Source organism: Nerophis ophidion, linkage group LG04 (genome assembly GCF_033978795.1).
Source record: "Nerophis ophidion isolate RoL-2023_Sa linkage group LG04, RoL_Noph_v1.0, whole genome shotgun sequence".
Classification (NCBI taxonomy): domain Eukaryota; kingdom Metazoa; phylum Chordata; class Actinopteri; order Syngnathiformes; family Syngnathidae; genus Nerophis; species Nerophis ophidion.
Genome location: NC_084614.1, coordinates 6,316,177 through 6,332,278, shown reverse-complemented (window position 1 = coordinate 6,332,278; position 16,102 = coordinate 6,316,177). Strand labels below are relative to the sequence as shown.

General features: G+C 49.6%; 2 protein-coding genes across 2 annotated transcripts in view; one reads left to right on the top strand and one right to left on the bottom strand.

Moving 5' to 3' along the window:
- Positions 1-3,155, top strand: part of LOC133550801 (complement factor H-like) — a 37,922-nt gene extending 34,767 nt beyond the window's left edge. The window contains exons 8-11 of the mRNA XM_061896847.1: positions 582-743; positions 845-1,006; positions 1,074-1,099; positions 3,042-3,155. Of these exons, the coding sequence (XP_061752831.1) occupies positions 582-743; positions 845-1,006; positions 1,074-1,099; positions 3,042-3,056 (365 nt within the window). The 3' untranslated portion in view covers positions 3,057-3,155. The remainder of the gene's footprint in view (positions 1-581; positions 744-844; positions 1,007-1,073; positions 1,100-3,041) is intronic.
- Positions 3,156-5,216: 2,061 nt separating this feature from the next.
- LOC133550800 (myocilin-like) lies at positions 5,217-8,236 on the bottom strand. Its single transcript, XM_061896846.1, has 3 exons — positions 6,959-8,236; positions 6,291-6,389; positions 5,217-6,224 (listed from the first exon to the last, which is right to left on the bottom strand). The coding sequence occupies exons 1-3, from the start codon at positions 7,410-7,412 to the stop codon at positions 5,440-5,442; spliced, it is 1,338 nt and encodes a 445-aa protein (XP_061752830.1). The 5' UTR covers positions 7,413-8,236; the 3' UTR covers positions 5,217-5,439.
- Between the last annotated feature and the right edge of the window lie 7,866 nt (positions 8,237-16,102).

The following is a 16,102-nucleotide window of genomic DNA, read 5'->3' as shown; positions in this document are numbered from 1 at the left end:
AAGAAGTAAGGACTAACGTGTTATTTTGGGTGTAAGAAGTGAGGACTAACGTGTAAGAAGTGAGGACTAACGTGTTATTTTGGGTGTAAGAAGTAAGGACTAACGTGTTATTTTGGGTGTAAGAAGTGAGGACTAATGTGTGTAAGAAGTAAGGACTAACGTGTTATTTTGGGTGTAAGAAGTGAGGACTAACGTGTTATTTTGGGTGTAAGAAGTAAGGACTAACGTGTTATTTTGGGTGTAAGAAGTGAGGACTAACGTGTTATTTTGGGTGTAAGAAGTGAGGACTAACGTGTGTAAGAAGTGAGGACTAACGTGTGTAAGAAGTGAGGACTAACGTGTTATTTTGGGTGTAAGAAGTGAGGACTAACGTGTGTAAGAAGTGAGGACTAACGTGTAAGAAGTGAGGTGAGGACTAACGTGTAAGAAGTGAGGACTAACGTGTAAGAAGTGAGGACTAACGTGTAAGAAGTGAGGACTAACGTGTGTAAGAAGTGAGGACTAACGTGTGTCAGAATTGAGGACTAACATGTGTGTGTTGTCCAATATTGATGTGAAACCAACTCTTTTCTGGCTTTGAGTGGACAACTGCGGAGTGGTCCCACGCCTCCCCAACGGTGAGGTGGTGAGAAAGCGTGCCATGTCCCTGAAGTACGCCTGCAACTCTTTCTACAAGCGGGTGGGTCCTGAGATGGTGGTGTGCTACCAGGACGGCACCTGGTCCAAAGTTCCCACCTGCAAAGGCAAGAGTCACAGCTGTCCGGGACGGGGGGAGGGGGGGGGGGGGGGGGGGCACACCCAACAAAATGATTGATCCTTGCCATCCATTCCTGGTGTTGTGCAGAAGCCTTCTGTGAGGTGGACCTGGACCAGTATGCAAACTACAACATTCGAGAATCTGGGACCATAATCCTCAAGGAGCGAGAGAGCAGGGATGTTGCGTGTCTGTGGAGATCCTACACCAGCCGGATTGTGTGCACCCAGGGGAGAGTTAGTGTCAGCAAGTGTAAGTACACCCCCCGAGTACACACCCCGGGTACCATCTCACTCACGACCACGGTCTTCTTGTTCAGGTTGCCACTACTGGGACCACTACACCGTAAGTACTTGCCCTTCATGATGAGCTGCTTTTATGTATACAGCATGGCTACTCAAGCGGGGGCCCCAACGGCCCTGGAATGACACCCTACCCCCCATACGGCCCTGCATTGACACCTTAGCCCCCATACGGACCTGCAATGACACCCTACCCCCCATACGGACCTGCAATGACACCCTACCCCCCATACAGCCCTTTAATGACACCCTACCACCCATACGGCCCTGCAATGACACCCTACCCCCCATACGGCCCTGCAATGACACCCTACCCCCCATACGGCCCTGCAATGACACCCTACCCCCCATACGGCCCTGCAATGACACCCTACCCCCCATACGGCCCTGCAATGACACCCTACCCCCCATACGGACCTGCAATGACACCCTACCCCCCATACGGCCCTGCAATGACACCCTACCCCCCATACGGCCCTGCAATGACACCCTACCCCCCATACGGCCCTGCAATGACACCCTACCCCCCATACGGCCCTGCAATGACACCCTACCCCCCATACGGCCCTGCAATGACACCCTACCCCCCATACGGACCTGCAATGACACCCTACCCCCCATACGGCCCTGCAATGACACCCTACCCCCCATACGGCCCTGCAATGACACCCTACCCCCCATACGGCCCTGGAATGACACCCTACCCCCCATACGGCCCTGCATTGACACCCTACCCCCCATACGGCCCTGCAATGACACCCTACCCCCCATACGGCCCTGCAATGACACCCTACCCCCCATACGGCCCTGCAATGACACCCTACCCCCCATACGGACCTGCAATGACACCCTACCCCCCATACGGCCCTGCAATGACACCCTACCCCCCATACGGCCCTGCAATGACACCCTACCCCCCATACGGACCTGCAATGACACCCTACCCCCCATACGGACCTGCAATGACACCCTACCCCCCATACGGCCCTGCAATGACACCCTACCCCCCATACGGCCCTGCAATGACACCCTACCCCCCATACGGCCCTGGAATGACACCCTACCCCCCATACGGCCCTGGAATGACACCCTACCCCCCATACGGCCCTGCATTGACACCCTACCCCCCATACGGCCCTGCAATGACACCCTACCCCCCATACGGCCCTGCAATGACACCCTACCCCCCATACGGACCTGCAATGACACCCTACCCCCCATACGGCCCTGCAATGACACCCTATCCCCCATACGGCCCTGCAATGACACCCTACCCCCCATACGGCCCTGGAATGACACCCTACCCCCTATACGGACCTGGAATGACACCCTACCCCCTATACGGACCTGCAATGACACCCTACCCCCCATACGGCCCTGCAATGACACCCTACCCCCCATACGGACCTGCAATGACACCCTACCCCCCATACGGACCTGCAATGACACCCTACCCCCCATACGGCCCTGCGATGACACCCTATCCCCCATACGGCCCTGCAATGACACCCTACCCCCCATACGGACCTGCAATGACACCCTACCCCCCATACGGCCCTGCAATGACACCCTACCCCCCATACGGACCTGCAATGACACCCTACCCCCCATACGGCCTTGCGATGACACCCTATCCCCCATACGGCCCTGGAATGACACCCTACCCCCCATACGGCCCTGCAATGACACCCTACCCCCCATACGGACCTGCAATGACACCCTACCCCCCATACGGCCCTGCAATGACACCCTACCCCCCATACGGACCTGCAATGACACCCTACCCCCCATACGGACCTGCAATGACACCCTACCCCCCATACGGACCTGCTATGACATCCTACCCCCCATACGGACCCACAGGTCCTTAGTTTTCTTGAGATGTGGCCCCCAGTTGAATGGCCCTGCCTAATACAGCATGTGTTCTTGCTAGTTCTCCCTCCTCACTCGCTAACACTCCCTTCTCTTTGCCATCTTGCAAACAGCAAAGCTGCAACTAGCGGGCGAGCGTCCCTGGGAGAAAGACAACATCTTCTCATGCTTGGAGGCGTGTCATGTGACCTGTCATGTGACATCATTAAATTTCAGAAGAAAATGAAGTAGGTCTCCTGCTGTGTTTTGTTCTTGAAACACTTCTGTACGCACTGTGCACTGATGCTCAACTCACTTTGTGGCGACCATTTATGACATCCATACTTGCTAACCCGCCACGCCCCCTCCAGCTCCATGCGGACCTGAGTGAGGACAGCCTGTTTTCACGTCCGCTTTCCCACAATATAAACAGCATGTCTGCCCAATGACGTTATAACTGTAGAATGATCGATGGTTTCTTATGTGGGTTTATTGTCAGGCAGTTTCATTAACGTCCTCCCAGCTCGGTAAAACAACACACAACAACAGCAGTCACGTTTTCGTCTACCGTAAAGCAGTTTGTCTGCCGTAAACAGCAACGTTGTGACACTCTTAAACAGGACAATACTGCCATCTACTGTATGTTTTGGGCCATGCTAGGGAGAGATGGAAGATTCCAGACTCTAGTGCATTTGATGAAAGCACTTTGGTGCGTGCCACACAGCAATGCATCATCAGAGAGGGTGTTCAGCATGGTTAGAAAAATAGTGACAAAGGATAGAACAAGGATGGACAATCCAACCCTTAACTCAACAATGAGGGGATTAGTGTTATGTGTGTGTATATGTGTAAATCAATCAATCAATAAATGTTTATTTATATAGGACTGCACAAATCATTACGACTACAACATCCTCGGAAGAACCCACAAAAGGGCAAGGAAAACTCACATCCAGTGGGACGCCAGTGACAATGCTGACTATGAAAAACCTTGGAGAGGACCTCAGATGTGGGCAACCCCCCCCCTAGGGGACCGAAAGCAATGGATGTGGAGCGGGTCTAACATGATACTGTGAAAGTTCAATCCATAGTGGCTCCAACACAGCCGCGAGAGTTCAGTTCAAAGCGGATCCAAGACAGCAGCGAGAGTCCCGTCCACAGGAAACCATCTCAAGCGGAGGCGGATCAGCAGCGTAGAGATGTCCCCAACCGATACACAGGCGAGCGGTCCATCCTGGGTCTCGGTTCTGGACAGCCAGTACTTCATCCATGGTCATCGGACCGGACCCCCTCCACAAGGAAGGGGGGGGCATAGTAGAAAGAAAAGAAGCGGCAGATCAACTGGTCTAAAAAGGAGGTCTATTTAAAGGCTAGAGTATACAGATAAATGAATGAAATACTTGACTTGGTAAATTCTAGCTGTGAATATACTCCCCTCTTAACCACAGCCCCAACCACCCCCCACCTCCCGAAATCGGAGGTCTCAAGGTTGGCAAGTATGGGGGTTACGTTCTGGGCCTGCTTGTCAGGCAGGGGGTGTGCGCCTAAGGCTACTAAGGGGCGGTATAGTTTGGTTGGTAGAGTGGCCGTGCCAGCAACTTGAGGGTTGCAGGTTCGATTCCCGCTTCCGCCATCCTAGTCACTGCCGTTGTGTCCTTGGGCAAGACACTTTACCCACCTGCTCCCGGTGCCACCCACACTGGTTTCAATGTAACTTAGATATCGGGTATCACCATGTAAAGCGCTTTGAGTCACTAGAGTAAAGCGCTATATAAATATAATTCACGTGTGTGGAGCTCCTGGGTCCCCCTGTCCATCCCTTCCAGGTGCCCGTCTTGGTTGGTCCTGCCGGGTCTAGTCCTGCTGGGTCTAGTCCCACATCTATTGTGCTAGCTTGCCATTAGGACCCTGCCAGCAACTCAATTACAGAACTGTGGCCTTTAAAATGGCGTTGCTGTTCAGGATCACGGCCACTAGAGGGAGCCGTCTAACCACGTTCAAGTTTATTCACATGTCTATTTTTAGTAAGTAGTGACTTTTAAAGCCTTAAAAGCTTCAATTTATATAGCAAATAATCCCAACTAAAATGGCGGAACAAACAACATCTTGGTTAGGGCTACAAAAAAAACATGTTTTGTGTACTTTTTCTAATGAGCGTTGTTTTTCATTGCTGCTGTGTGTGTGTGTGTGTGTGTGTGTGTGTGTGTGTGTGTGTGTGTGTGTGTGTGTGTGTGTGTGTGTGTGTGTGTGTGTGTGTGTGTGTGTGTGTGTGTGTGTGTGTGTGTGTGTGCAGAAGTGTGAAAGGTAAATAAGGACGGCAGCAGGTTTATTAGGACTGCTAGTGTCTGCCAAACAAGTACAGTCTATTTACAGCGAGCGCTATTAGGAAAAAATAATAGACTCCAGTTCTGCACAATAACCATGGGGGCGGTGCGTCGTCATGGCAACAGAGAGAGCGAGCCAATGCCAGGCGTTAGAAGGACCTGCATCTTAACCGCTGCTTTTATTTTGAAATCCAGATGACCTTGGTGTTCAGTTGCTCAGTCGCAGGTGGTAGGTGACCATGTGGAAGTTGTCCCAGGCAAACAGCTTCCTCTGCTGGTGGTTGTAGTCCACCATGCTGTTGTAACCGTACCGGTTCTTCAACGGGACTGAGATGGCCCGGCTGGCCCCGGTGGCAGTGTCGTAGACCTGGTTGAGGGTGGTGTTGGCGGCGCTGTAGCTGGCCACCGTGTACAGACGACCGCAAGCCATGAAGGCGTTGGCCGCCGTGTTCTTCCTGATGTTGGTCTCCCAGCTCTTCTTCACCTCCAGGCTCTCAGGGTCCAGCTGGGAGAGCACAATGCTGCCTTTGGCTTTGCTGGTGCTGTAGATGGCCCACAGAGCCCGCTCGTCCACCGCCAGGTCGATGTCCGTGTAGCCCCCCCAGGAGTAGGGGTACTGGCCGTGGAAGCCTGCGTGAGGTAGGTCCCGGCGTGATGCCAGGCTCTCGGAGGCCACGTCGTAGCGGATGAGAGTACGGCTGCGTTTGCGCTGGTAGTAGAGCGAGCCGCGGTACATGGTTGCACCCGTGCTCTCTACCGGTTCCGGCAGGACAAACATTTTCATGGGGAAACCACGAGAAAACTGGTCCATGTCTTCATACGCAAACAGCTGACGGACGTCTTTGCCCACCGTGTCGATACGCCACACCGTCTTGTTGGTGTACTGCGTGCCTTGGGGCTCAGGATCCTGGAGCCACACTCCGTACTTCCCTGTGATACCGTCGGCCTTCCTATGCAACACAGGATCTCCCACCGACATCACCTCACCACAACCTGAAGGAAGGCACAGTTATGCAATGTGGTACTTTGGGTTTGAAGTATCCGAGTGCGTCAACTTACCCAAGACATTCCCACCAGGACGGAGGTGGGATGCTGGGACCTCTGTGACATCAGCCTTCATCTCCTGGTAGGCACTATTAATAAAACCCTGCCCACGGTCTGGAAATGAGGATGACATTGTGAGAAAATGCAACGTTTCTGTGGTACAATGTTCTTTTGTGGACTTCACAAACTAAGCTTGGAACTCAGACTCTGCTAACTCGTCCTATGGGATGCATGAGTGTAGACTGGACCTTGAGGGACATAAAACCAGTTCCTACCACAACCTTCAAATCTGTACAGCATGTGCATTTGTGTTCCTGGTCAAGGTACCCCTGAGTCCCATGAAAGCCCTCAAGACTCTTATGGAGGGCTTCTCGTTTCAGTGTGTCCAAACTTTAAGGGGGTACTAAAGATTGAGCCTTGAGGGACTTTAGCAGTACTTGGTTATGGATGAACGGACTACACAGAATCACTGGTAACGTTCTTTATGTTCCCAGCAGGTTCCGTCTTATACTGTCGTGGCTTTCCTGAAAATGAGGCACGTAAACAAGCCTGAGTGACAAAGTCATAAAGGGAACATTCCAATGCCGTTACACAACCCGAGGCCAGGACTGCAACCTGAGACGTCATAGTGGAAGACCACCACCAGTTAAACATATTTCTGCTAGTTTTCATTTTGCACCTACCGCCAGAAAGTCTTTGGTGACTGCGCAGGTCCGCTGAGGTGTTTGTCTCCTTGCAGCTCTGCCTGAGGCCGTCTGTCTCCTGACTGAGCTCTCTCACCCTGGCCTGGAGGTCCTGGACCTGTCTCTTCAGACGGTCCTTGTCTTGGCGCAGCTGGTTTCTTTCCCCTGTCAGCTGGGAAAAATCTTCCTGGAAACCCACCTCAACGTCAGCTCCCGTCTCTCTCCTCGCCATCAGCCGGCTGACCAGAGCCTCCAGCAAGGTGAGCCGTGACACAACTCCTTCCGTCTCGGCTCTCCCGCTGCAGCCTGACTCCTCGGGGCTGGTGACGGTGAAGGTGTACTGGCATCGTCCCGCCGCATCCTTAGCGCGACGCAGGGATGCCTGGTCTTCAGCCTGGAGTTGACTGGCCAACGTGAGGAACGACAGACCCAGAAGAGCAGCTTGGAGCCACATTCTGCAAGTTTTTTTTAACAGTTTCTAGCCCTGAAAAGGATTGTTCTACCTTCCAGGTCAGTGCGGTCTGTATCCCAGCCCTGCTGAGAGAGGGATATTTATACGGTCACAGGGTGGGAGGAGTACGTGCCAAGCAGCCCAGGGATGTGGGCAGTCCGTACAGAGCCCAGTCGCTAACAAACAACGTGGAAAAACACACCACTTGATTTTGTTTACCCTGTGGTTGCGTCTCAGCAGGGGGCGACGTCCTTGCACGGGATATTTTGACTGCACAGCATCCTTGATGTTGTTGACTTCCTCCTAAGTGATAGTTTTACAATGCCAGTTAATGAGCGCTATGGTTCCACTTCAGGGCATGTGGGGGTCGGCATTTAGGACTCTGTCAACATGCAGCAACAACGTGTTGACCCAGATTGTGCTTCCAGGCGTCCCAATGTTCCGGACATTCTTCTTGTTCTTCCAACCCAAACATCAACCTTCCACAACCTCCAATTATCGTCCCATCTAAAGTTGTTTTTGTCGCCCTCTGTACATACACACCCATCCTAGGCAGAACCTTTATGATCGTATTGGTAGACATTCTTCAATATCCACTATCCATTGATTAGTTTGTTCCATTAACTGAGTCATCAGATACACTACCAACAAAATAGTAACCTTCATTCTCTCAATTTACCGGTCGATCTACGTTCCCATCCTCACCTATGGTCATGAGCTTTGGGTCATGACCGAAAGGATAAGATCACGGGTACAAGCGGCCGAAATGAGTTTCCAGGTCTCTCCCTTAGAGATAGGGTGAGAAGCTCTGCCATCCGGGAGGAACTCAAAGTAAAGCCGCTGCTCCTCCACATGGAGAGGAGCCAGATGAGGTGGTTCAGGCATCTGGTCAGGATGCCACCCGAACGCCTCCCTAGGGAGGTGTTTAGGGCACGTCCAACCGGTAGGAGGCCACGGGGAAGACCCAGGACACGTTGGGAAGACTATGTCTCCCGGCTGGCCTGGGAACGCCTCGGGATCCCCCGGGAAGAGCTGGACGAAGTGGCTGGGGAGAGGGAAGTCTGGGTTTCCCTGCTTAGGCTGTTGCCCCCGCGACCCGACCTCGGATAAGCGGAAGATGGTGGATGGATGGATGGATGGATTCTCTCTCACTTCAAACCACCATTGAAAGTGCAGGTTTTACTTGAGTGTTTTGAAAAACAAGAATCATTTATAAAAAAGTCATTATCTACCGTTTGCCACCCCAAGGATCGTGGCATTCACACGCCACCGCTCTCATGTTCACTCTCCATACAGAAACTAATGTCTGCGTCTTTCAAAATCCGGCCTTTTTATGAGTTATCAGTTCAACTTTTAAACGGCTAATGGAAGCAACGGGATATCAAGTGAAGCTTTTTTTTAATCAAATGGACGAATTAGTTATTGTAGCCCCTTGGTCGAATATTAAAGGTGCTCCAACAAATCAAATAGTCAACATTATTTATTTACCTTTATCTTGACTTTTTACAGCAAAATGAGTCCATTCTCCCTTTTCTGTCTACACGCTGTGTCTGCTTGTGAGTACTCTGTGTGTGTGCGCTGCCCAACATGCTCCTCTGCTCCTAAAAAGCAGCCATGTCACCACGTGACAACATGCCTGTTCAAAAGTTTTTACTTTTAGGTGTGTGTATAAATATATATTTTTTTTATTCTGTGCATTTTGAAGGTTGGAAGAAACACGGATGACAAATAAAATGCAAATAAGTTGAGTCATTGTTATTGGGGGGAAAAAAGAGGCATCAAAATATTGCACATTTCGGATAAAGTCAAAGCGAAATTCAGCATTTTAGGCCGCAAAGAAAGGCAAAATAGCTGTCGTCCGTTCGTCTTCTTTGCCATCACACCGCCCTCCTGTGGTGGCATTTATCCACAAGATAACATCCATCTATCCACTTTATACCGCTTGTCCCTTTCGGGGTCACATATTTAAAAGTTATTTCTTTTGTTCCATAGTCATATTTGAAATAGCTAGGGTTCCATCTTGTACTTTGTTTATCTTCTCCCTATCTCCTGACCGATGGTACACTGTAGACGACCTTGGCTTTAGGAATGTGAGGAGTAGCAATACTCCCTTCTTATCTCATCCTGTGCCCAGCTAAGTAGGACATGTGTATTCTTTCCGGTGGGTGGGGGGCGAGCAAACATATTGAAGAACACAGCGCTTCCGTAGGATTGTCAGATGAACTTGGGCGATGCGATTTGAAGGTGTTGTTCATAGATTGGTCTCCCAAAGCTTTGGAATAAAATGTCAGAATAGCTACTCTGTCTGGGATTCATTTAAAATCAGCTTATGTGTCATCAAAATAAATTGGGGGTGACCAGCAGATTAAATTCCCAGCAAGAGGAACACCTGGTCCAAACGCAACATGACCATAGACAATCCTTTTGGGCGCGAAGAACACTCGTACTGCGTGGACGCCGGCAGCTCCACACTTCCTGTAAGTGTTTTGTTTTCTACATATTCTTTCTGGTCACAACACTTTCTTTTTGTTGGTTTTATTAATAAATTCTCTTTTTTTGGTAAACCTTGTTCATATGCCTCCTTCAGACCACAACAACTTTCGGTGCCTCCCATGATGCACCGCTTCAAGTAAACATCCGTTGTCTCCCATGATGCACCGCTTCAAGTATGCCGCCTTGTAAACAATTTTACGTCATTTTTCAGTTTTATGAGTCATCTGGGATTTGTTTTGGTTCTCCTGAGGGAGAAAATGAGTGAGACATCCCAACTTAGTGTCGCCATTTTGGGTGCAAACAAAACTGGATTGTATTATCTTCTTGGAATTTGTGCTCAACACTCGCTCCTTTATTACTGTTCGAAAAGAGTTGTGATAGTCGTCCGCCCGTAAGTTTGCACATGCGAGTGTTTAAAGTCCCAGTCACCCTGAACGTCTCCTTACTGTAAGCACGTGACTCAAGCCCCGCCTACACAACATGAAATAGCCCCAAACGCGTGCTAGTCACACCTTGAATAATCATTTCCATTTAGTCAAACATTAGATGAGAATGATTATTTTCTCATTTTGTAAAATGTCATCCAGTAATATTTACATTTGGGATGAAACATTAGAAAGTGAGCCAGACCGCCAAGTATCTACAATGTGTGGACATTTACACTCCGACAACTGTAAAGAACGGGAAGCATCAGCCACAACGTGACCCCGACGTGCAGAGGCAACCGCCGGGACGCAGGCGAAGAGTCTGTATCAGCTAGTGCGGCTCGGGAGTGCACAAGGTGCAACACCTGTTCAGGAAGTCTAACAATCCAGTTAAAGCATCCAGCCCCAGCTAAGGGACACAACGGCAACAGGTGTGGCCTGATTGGCAATCAGACAGGTGAGGGAAGACAGCGACAGGAAATGACATCACACAAGAATTAAATGAGGCAGAGTACAAACATCTACCTCTGCGCCGGAAGCATGCACCGCCAATGGCCTGGTAGGTTGTTGCAGGGTGAAGTTCATCCCAGGTCAGGGTTCAGAGTTGCAGATATTGTCGGCGCAGGAAGGGGCGGTGACAGTTTCCCCTGGCGCGTCTTCACCGGGACAAGAAGCGCTGGTGGCGGGAGTTTATTTCCTGTCCTTGAAACTACTGCAACGCTCCCTGGTTTTCCCCAAAAAGATTATCATCCATCCATTTCCTACCGCTTATACCCTTTGAGGTCGTGGGGAGCGCTGGTGCCTATCTCAGCTACAATCATAAATCTATAAATGTTAGAAAACTGAAGAGGGCGGGCGGGCGCACGTTAAACCAGTTTTAAAGTCGCTGCAGTGATCCCTGTCCGCTTAAGGGTGGATTTATTTTTGGTTGCTGTGCAGCACTTTGTTTTTAAAAAGTGTGAAATAAATGTTTGAAAGGAATTGATGTGAGAGCGATGCCATGGATGACATCACCGGAGCAGGAAGTAAATAAATAAAAAATAAACATTTTAATAAATTTTAATAATTTCCGGATACAAAAAGGTTGGGGACCACTGATTTAATGCATAACCGGAATATCTTTCCTCAGCGCATTTATTTCTGTTTCTATAGCAACGCATGTCTGATTCCTGCCAACAAATGTGTGTTCTTATTTTTGGAACCAATCATGCATGTGTGTTGTGTTCATGGCAGACTTTGTAACGGACAACAACGACTGTTTTTGGAGAAATGAGGATTCACAACCTCATCTTTTTTGAAGCTGAACATACCGAGGATGAACCGCTGCTTCTGGAAGTGAGCAGAAAGGAGGAGTGAGACGGAAAATGACAGAATGAGGTTGCAAATGTGGAATTTGGAGACCAGCTATTTGGACTTAAAATGAGTGCTTACCCAAATGGACCGGAAAAACTGTCCCCAGCTAGGTGGACCAAAAAGACAAGTGAGTCACACTTGATATTGATCCTGGTGCACATGTCCTTGGTAGCAAACATGGTGCACATGTCCTTGGTAGCAAACATGGTGCACATGTCCTTGGTAGCAAACATGGTGCACGTGTCCTTGGTAGCAAACACGGTGCACATGTCCTTGGTAGCAAACATGGTGCATATGTCCTTTGCAGCAAACAGGGTGCACATGTCCTTGGTAGCAAACATGGTGCACATGTCCTTGGTAGCAAACATGGTGCACATTTCCTTTGTAGCAAACATGGTGCACATGTCCTTGGTAACAAACATGGTGCACATGTCCTTGTTAGCAAACATGATGCACATGTCCTTGTTAGCAAACATGGTGCACATGTCCTTGGTAGCAAACATGGTGCACATGTCCTTGGTAGCAAACATGGTGCACATGTCCTTGGTAGCAAACATGGTGCACATGTCCTTGGTAGCAAACACGGTGCACATGTCCTTGGTAGCAAACACGGTGCACATGTCCTTGGTAGCAAACATGGTGCACATGTCCTTGGTAGCAAACATGGTGCACATGTCCTTGGGAGCAAACATGGTGCACATGTCCTTGGTAACAAACATGGTGCACATGTCCTTGGTAGCAAACATGGTGCACATGTCCTTGGTAGCAAACACGGTGCACATGTCCTTGGTAGCAAACATGGCACACATGTCCTTGGTAGCAAACATGGTACACATGTCCTTGGTAACAAACATGGTGCACATGTCCTTGGTAGCAAACATGGTGCACATGTCCTTGGTAGCAAACACGGTGCACATGTCCTTGGTAGCAAACATGGTGCACATTTCCTTGGTAGCAAACATGGTGCACATGTCCTTGGTAGCAAACATGGTGCACATGTCCTTGGTAGCAAACATGGTGCACATGTCCTTGGTAGCCAACATGGTGCACATGTCCTTGGTAGCAAACATGGTGCACATGTCCTTGGTAGCAAACATGGTGCACATGTCCTTGGGAGCAAACATGGTGCACATGTCCTTGGTAACAAACATGGTGCACATGTCCTTGGTAGCAAACATGGTGCACATGTCCTTGGTAGCAAACACGGTGCACATGTCCTTGGTAGCAAACATGGCACACATGTCCTTGGTAGCAAACATGGTACACATGTCCTTGGTAACAAACATGGTGCACATGTCCTTGGTAGCAAACATGGTGCACATGTCCTTGGTAGCAAACACGGTGCACATGTCCTTGGTAGCAAACATGGTGCACATTTCCTTGGTAGCAAACATGGTGCACATGTCCTTGGTAGCAAACATGGTGCACATGTCCTTGGTAGCAAACATGGTGCACATGTCCTTGGTAGCCAACATGGTGCACATGTCCTTGGTAGCAAACATGGTGCACATGTCCTTGGTAGCAAACACGGTGCACATGTCCTTGTTAGCAAACATGGCGCACATGTCCTTGGTAGTAAACATGGTGCACATGTCCTTGGTAGCAAACATGGCGCACATGTCCTTGTTAGCAAACATGATGCACATGTCCTTGTTAGCAAACATGGCGCACATGTCCTTGGTAGCAAACATGGTGCACATGTCCTTGGTAGCAAACATGGCGCACATGTCCTTTTTAGCAAACATGGTGCACATGTCCTTGGTAGCAAACATGGTGCACACGTCCTTGTTAGCAAACATGATGCACATGTCCTTGGTAGCCAACATGGTGCACATGTCCTTGGTAGCAAACATGGTGCACATGTCCTTGGTAGCAAACATGGTGCACATGTCCTTGGTAGCAAACATGATGCACATGTCCTTGTTAGCAAACATGGTGCACATGTCCTTGGTAGCAAACATGGTGCACATGTCCTTGGTAGCAAACATGGTGCACATGTCCTTGGTAGCAAACATGGTGCACATGTCCTTGGTAGCAAACACGGTGCACATGTCCTTGGTAGCAAACATGGTGCACATGTCCTTGGTAGCAAACATGGTGCACATGTCCTTGGTAGCAAACATGGTGCACATGTCCTTGGGAGCAAACATGGTGCACATGTCCTTGGTAACAAACATGGTGCACATGTCCTTGGTAGCAAACATGGTGCACATGTCCTTGGTAGCAAACACGGTGCACATGTCCTTGGTAGCAAACATGGCGCACATGTCCTTGGTAGCAAACATGGTACACATGTCCTTGGTAACAAACATGGTGCACATGTCCTTGGTAGCAAACATGGTGCACATGTCCTTGGTAGCAAACACGGTGCACATGTCCTTGGTAGCAAACATGGTGCACATTTCCTTGGTAGCAAACATGGTGCACATGTCCTTGGTAGCAAACATGGTGCACATGTCCTTGGTAGCAAACATGGTGCACATGTCCTTGGTAGCCAACATGGTGCACATGTCCTTGGTAGCAAACATGGTGCACATGTCCTTGGTAGCAAACACGGTGCACATGTCCTTGTTAGCAAACATGGCGCACATGTCCTTGGTAGTAAACATGGTGCACATGTCCTTGGTAGCAAACATGGCGCACATGTCCTTGTTAGCAAACATGATGCACATGTCCTTGTTAGCAAACATGGCGCACATGTCCTTGGTAGCAAACATGGTGCACATGTCCTTGGTAGCAAACATGGCGCACATGTCCTTTGTAGCAAACATGGTGCACATGTCCTTGGTAGTAAACATGGTGCACATGTCCTTGGTAGCAAACATGGCGCACATGTCCTTGTTAGCAAACATGATGCACATGTCCTTGTTAGCAAACACGGTGCACATGTCCTTGGTAGCAAACATGGTGCACATTTCCTTGGTAGCAAACATGGTGCACATGTCCTTGGTAGCAAACATGGTGCACATGTCCTTGGTAGCAAACATGGTGCACATGTCCTTGGTAGCCAACATGGTGCACATGTCCTTGGTAGCAAACACGGTGCACATGTCCTTGTTAGCAAACATGGCGCACATGTCCTTGGTAGCAAACATGGTGCACATGTCCTTGGTAGCAAACACGGTGCACATGTCCTTGTTAGCAAACATGGCGCACATGTCCTTGGTAGTAAACATGGTGCACATGTCCTTGGTAGCAAACATGGCGCACATGTCCTTGTTAGCAAACATGATGCACATGTCCTTGTTAGCAAACATGGCGCACATGTCCTTGGTAGCAAACATGGTGCACATGTCCTTGGTAGCAAACATGGCGCACATGTCCTTTGTAGCAAACATGGTGCACATGTCCTTGGTAGCAAACATGGTGCACACGTCCTTGTTAGCAAACATGATGCACATGTCCTTGGTAGCAAACATGGTGCACATGTCCTTGGTAGCAAACATGGCGCACATGTCCTTTGTAGCAAACATGGTGCACATGTCCTTGGTAGCAAACATGGTGCACACGTCCTTGTTAGCAAACATGATGCACATGTCCTTGGTAGCCAACATGGTGCACATGTCCTTGGTAGCAAACATGGTGCACATGTCCTTGGTAGCAAACATGGTGCACATGTCCTTGGTAGCAAACATGATGCACATGTCCTTGTTAGCAAACATGGTGCACATGTCCTTGGTAGCAAACATGGTGCACATGTCCTTGGTAGCAAACATGGTGCACATGTCCTTGGTAGCAAACATGGTGCACATGTCCTTGGTAGCAAACACGGTGCACATGTCCTTGGTAGCAAACATGGTGCACATGTCCTTGGTAGCAAACATGGTGCACATGTCCTTGGTAGCAAACATGGTGCACATGTCCTTGGGAGCAAACATGGTGCACATGTCCTTGGTAACAAACATGGTGCACATGTCCTTGGTAGCAAACATGGTGCACATGTCCTTGGTAGCAAACACGGTGCACATGTCCTTGGTAGCAAACATGGCACACATGTCCTTGGTAGCAAACATGGTACACATGTCCTTGGTAACAAACATGGTGCACATGTCCTTGGTAGCAAACATGGTGCACATGTCCTTGGTAGCAAACACGGTGCACATGTCCTTGGTAGCAAACATGGTGCACATTTCCTTGGTAGCAAACATGGTGCACATGTCCTTGGTAGCAAACATGGTGCACATGTCCTTGGTAGCAAACATGGTGCACATGTCCTTGGTAGCCAACATGGTGCACATGTCCTTGGTAGCAAACATGGTGCACATGTCCTTGGTAGCAAACACGGTGCACATGTCCTTGTTAGCAAACATGGCGCACATGTCCTTGGTAGTAAACATGGTGCACATGTCCTTGGTAGCAAACATGGCGCACATGTCCTTGGTAGCAAACATGGTGCACATGTCCTTGGTAGCAAACATGGCG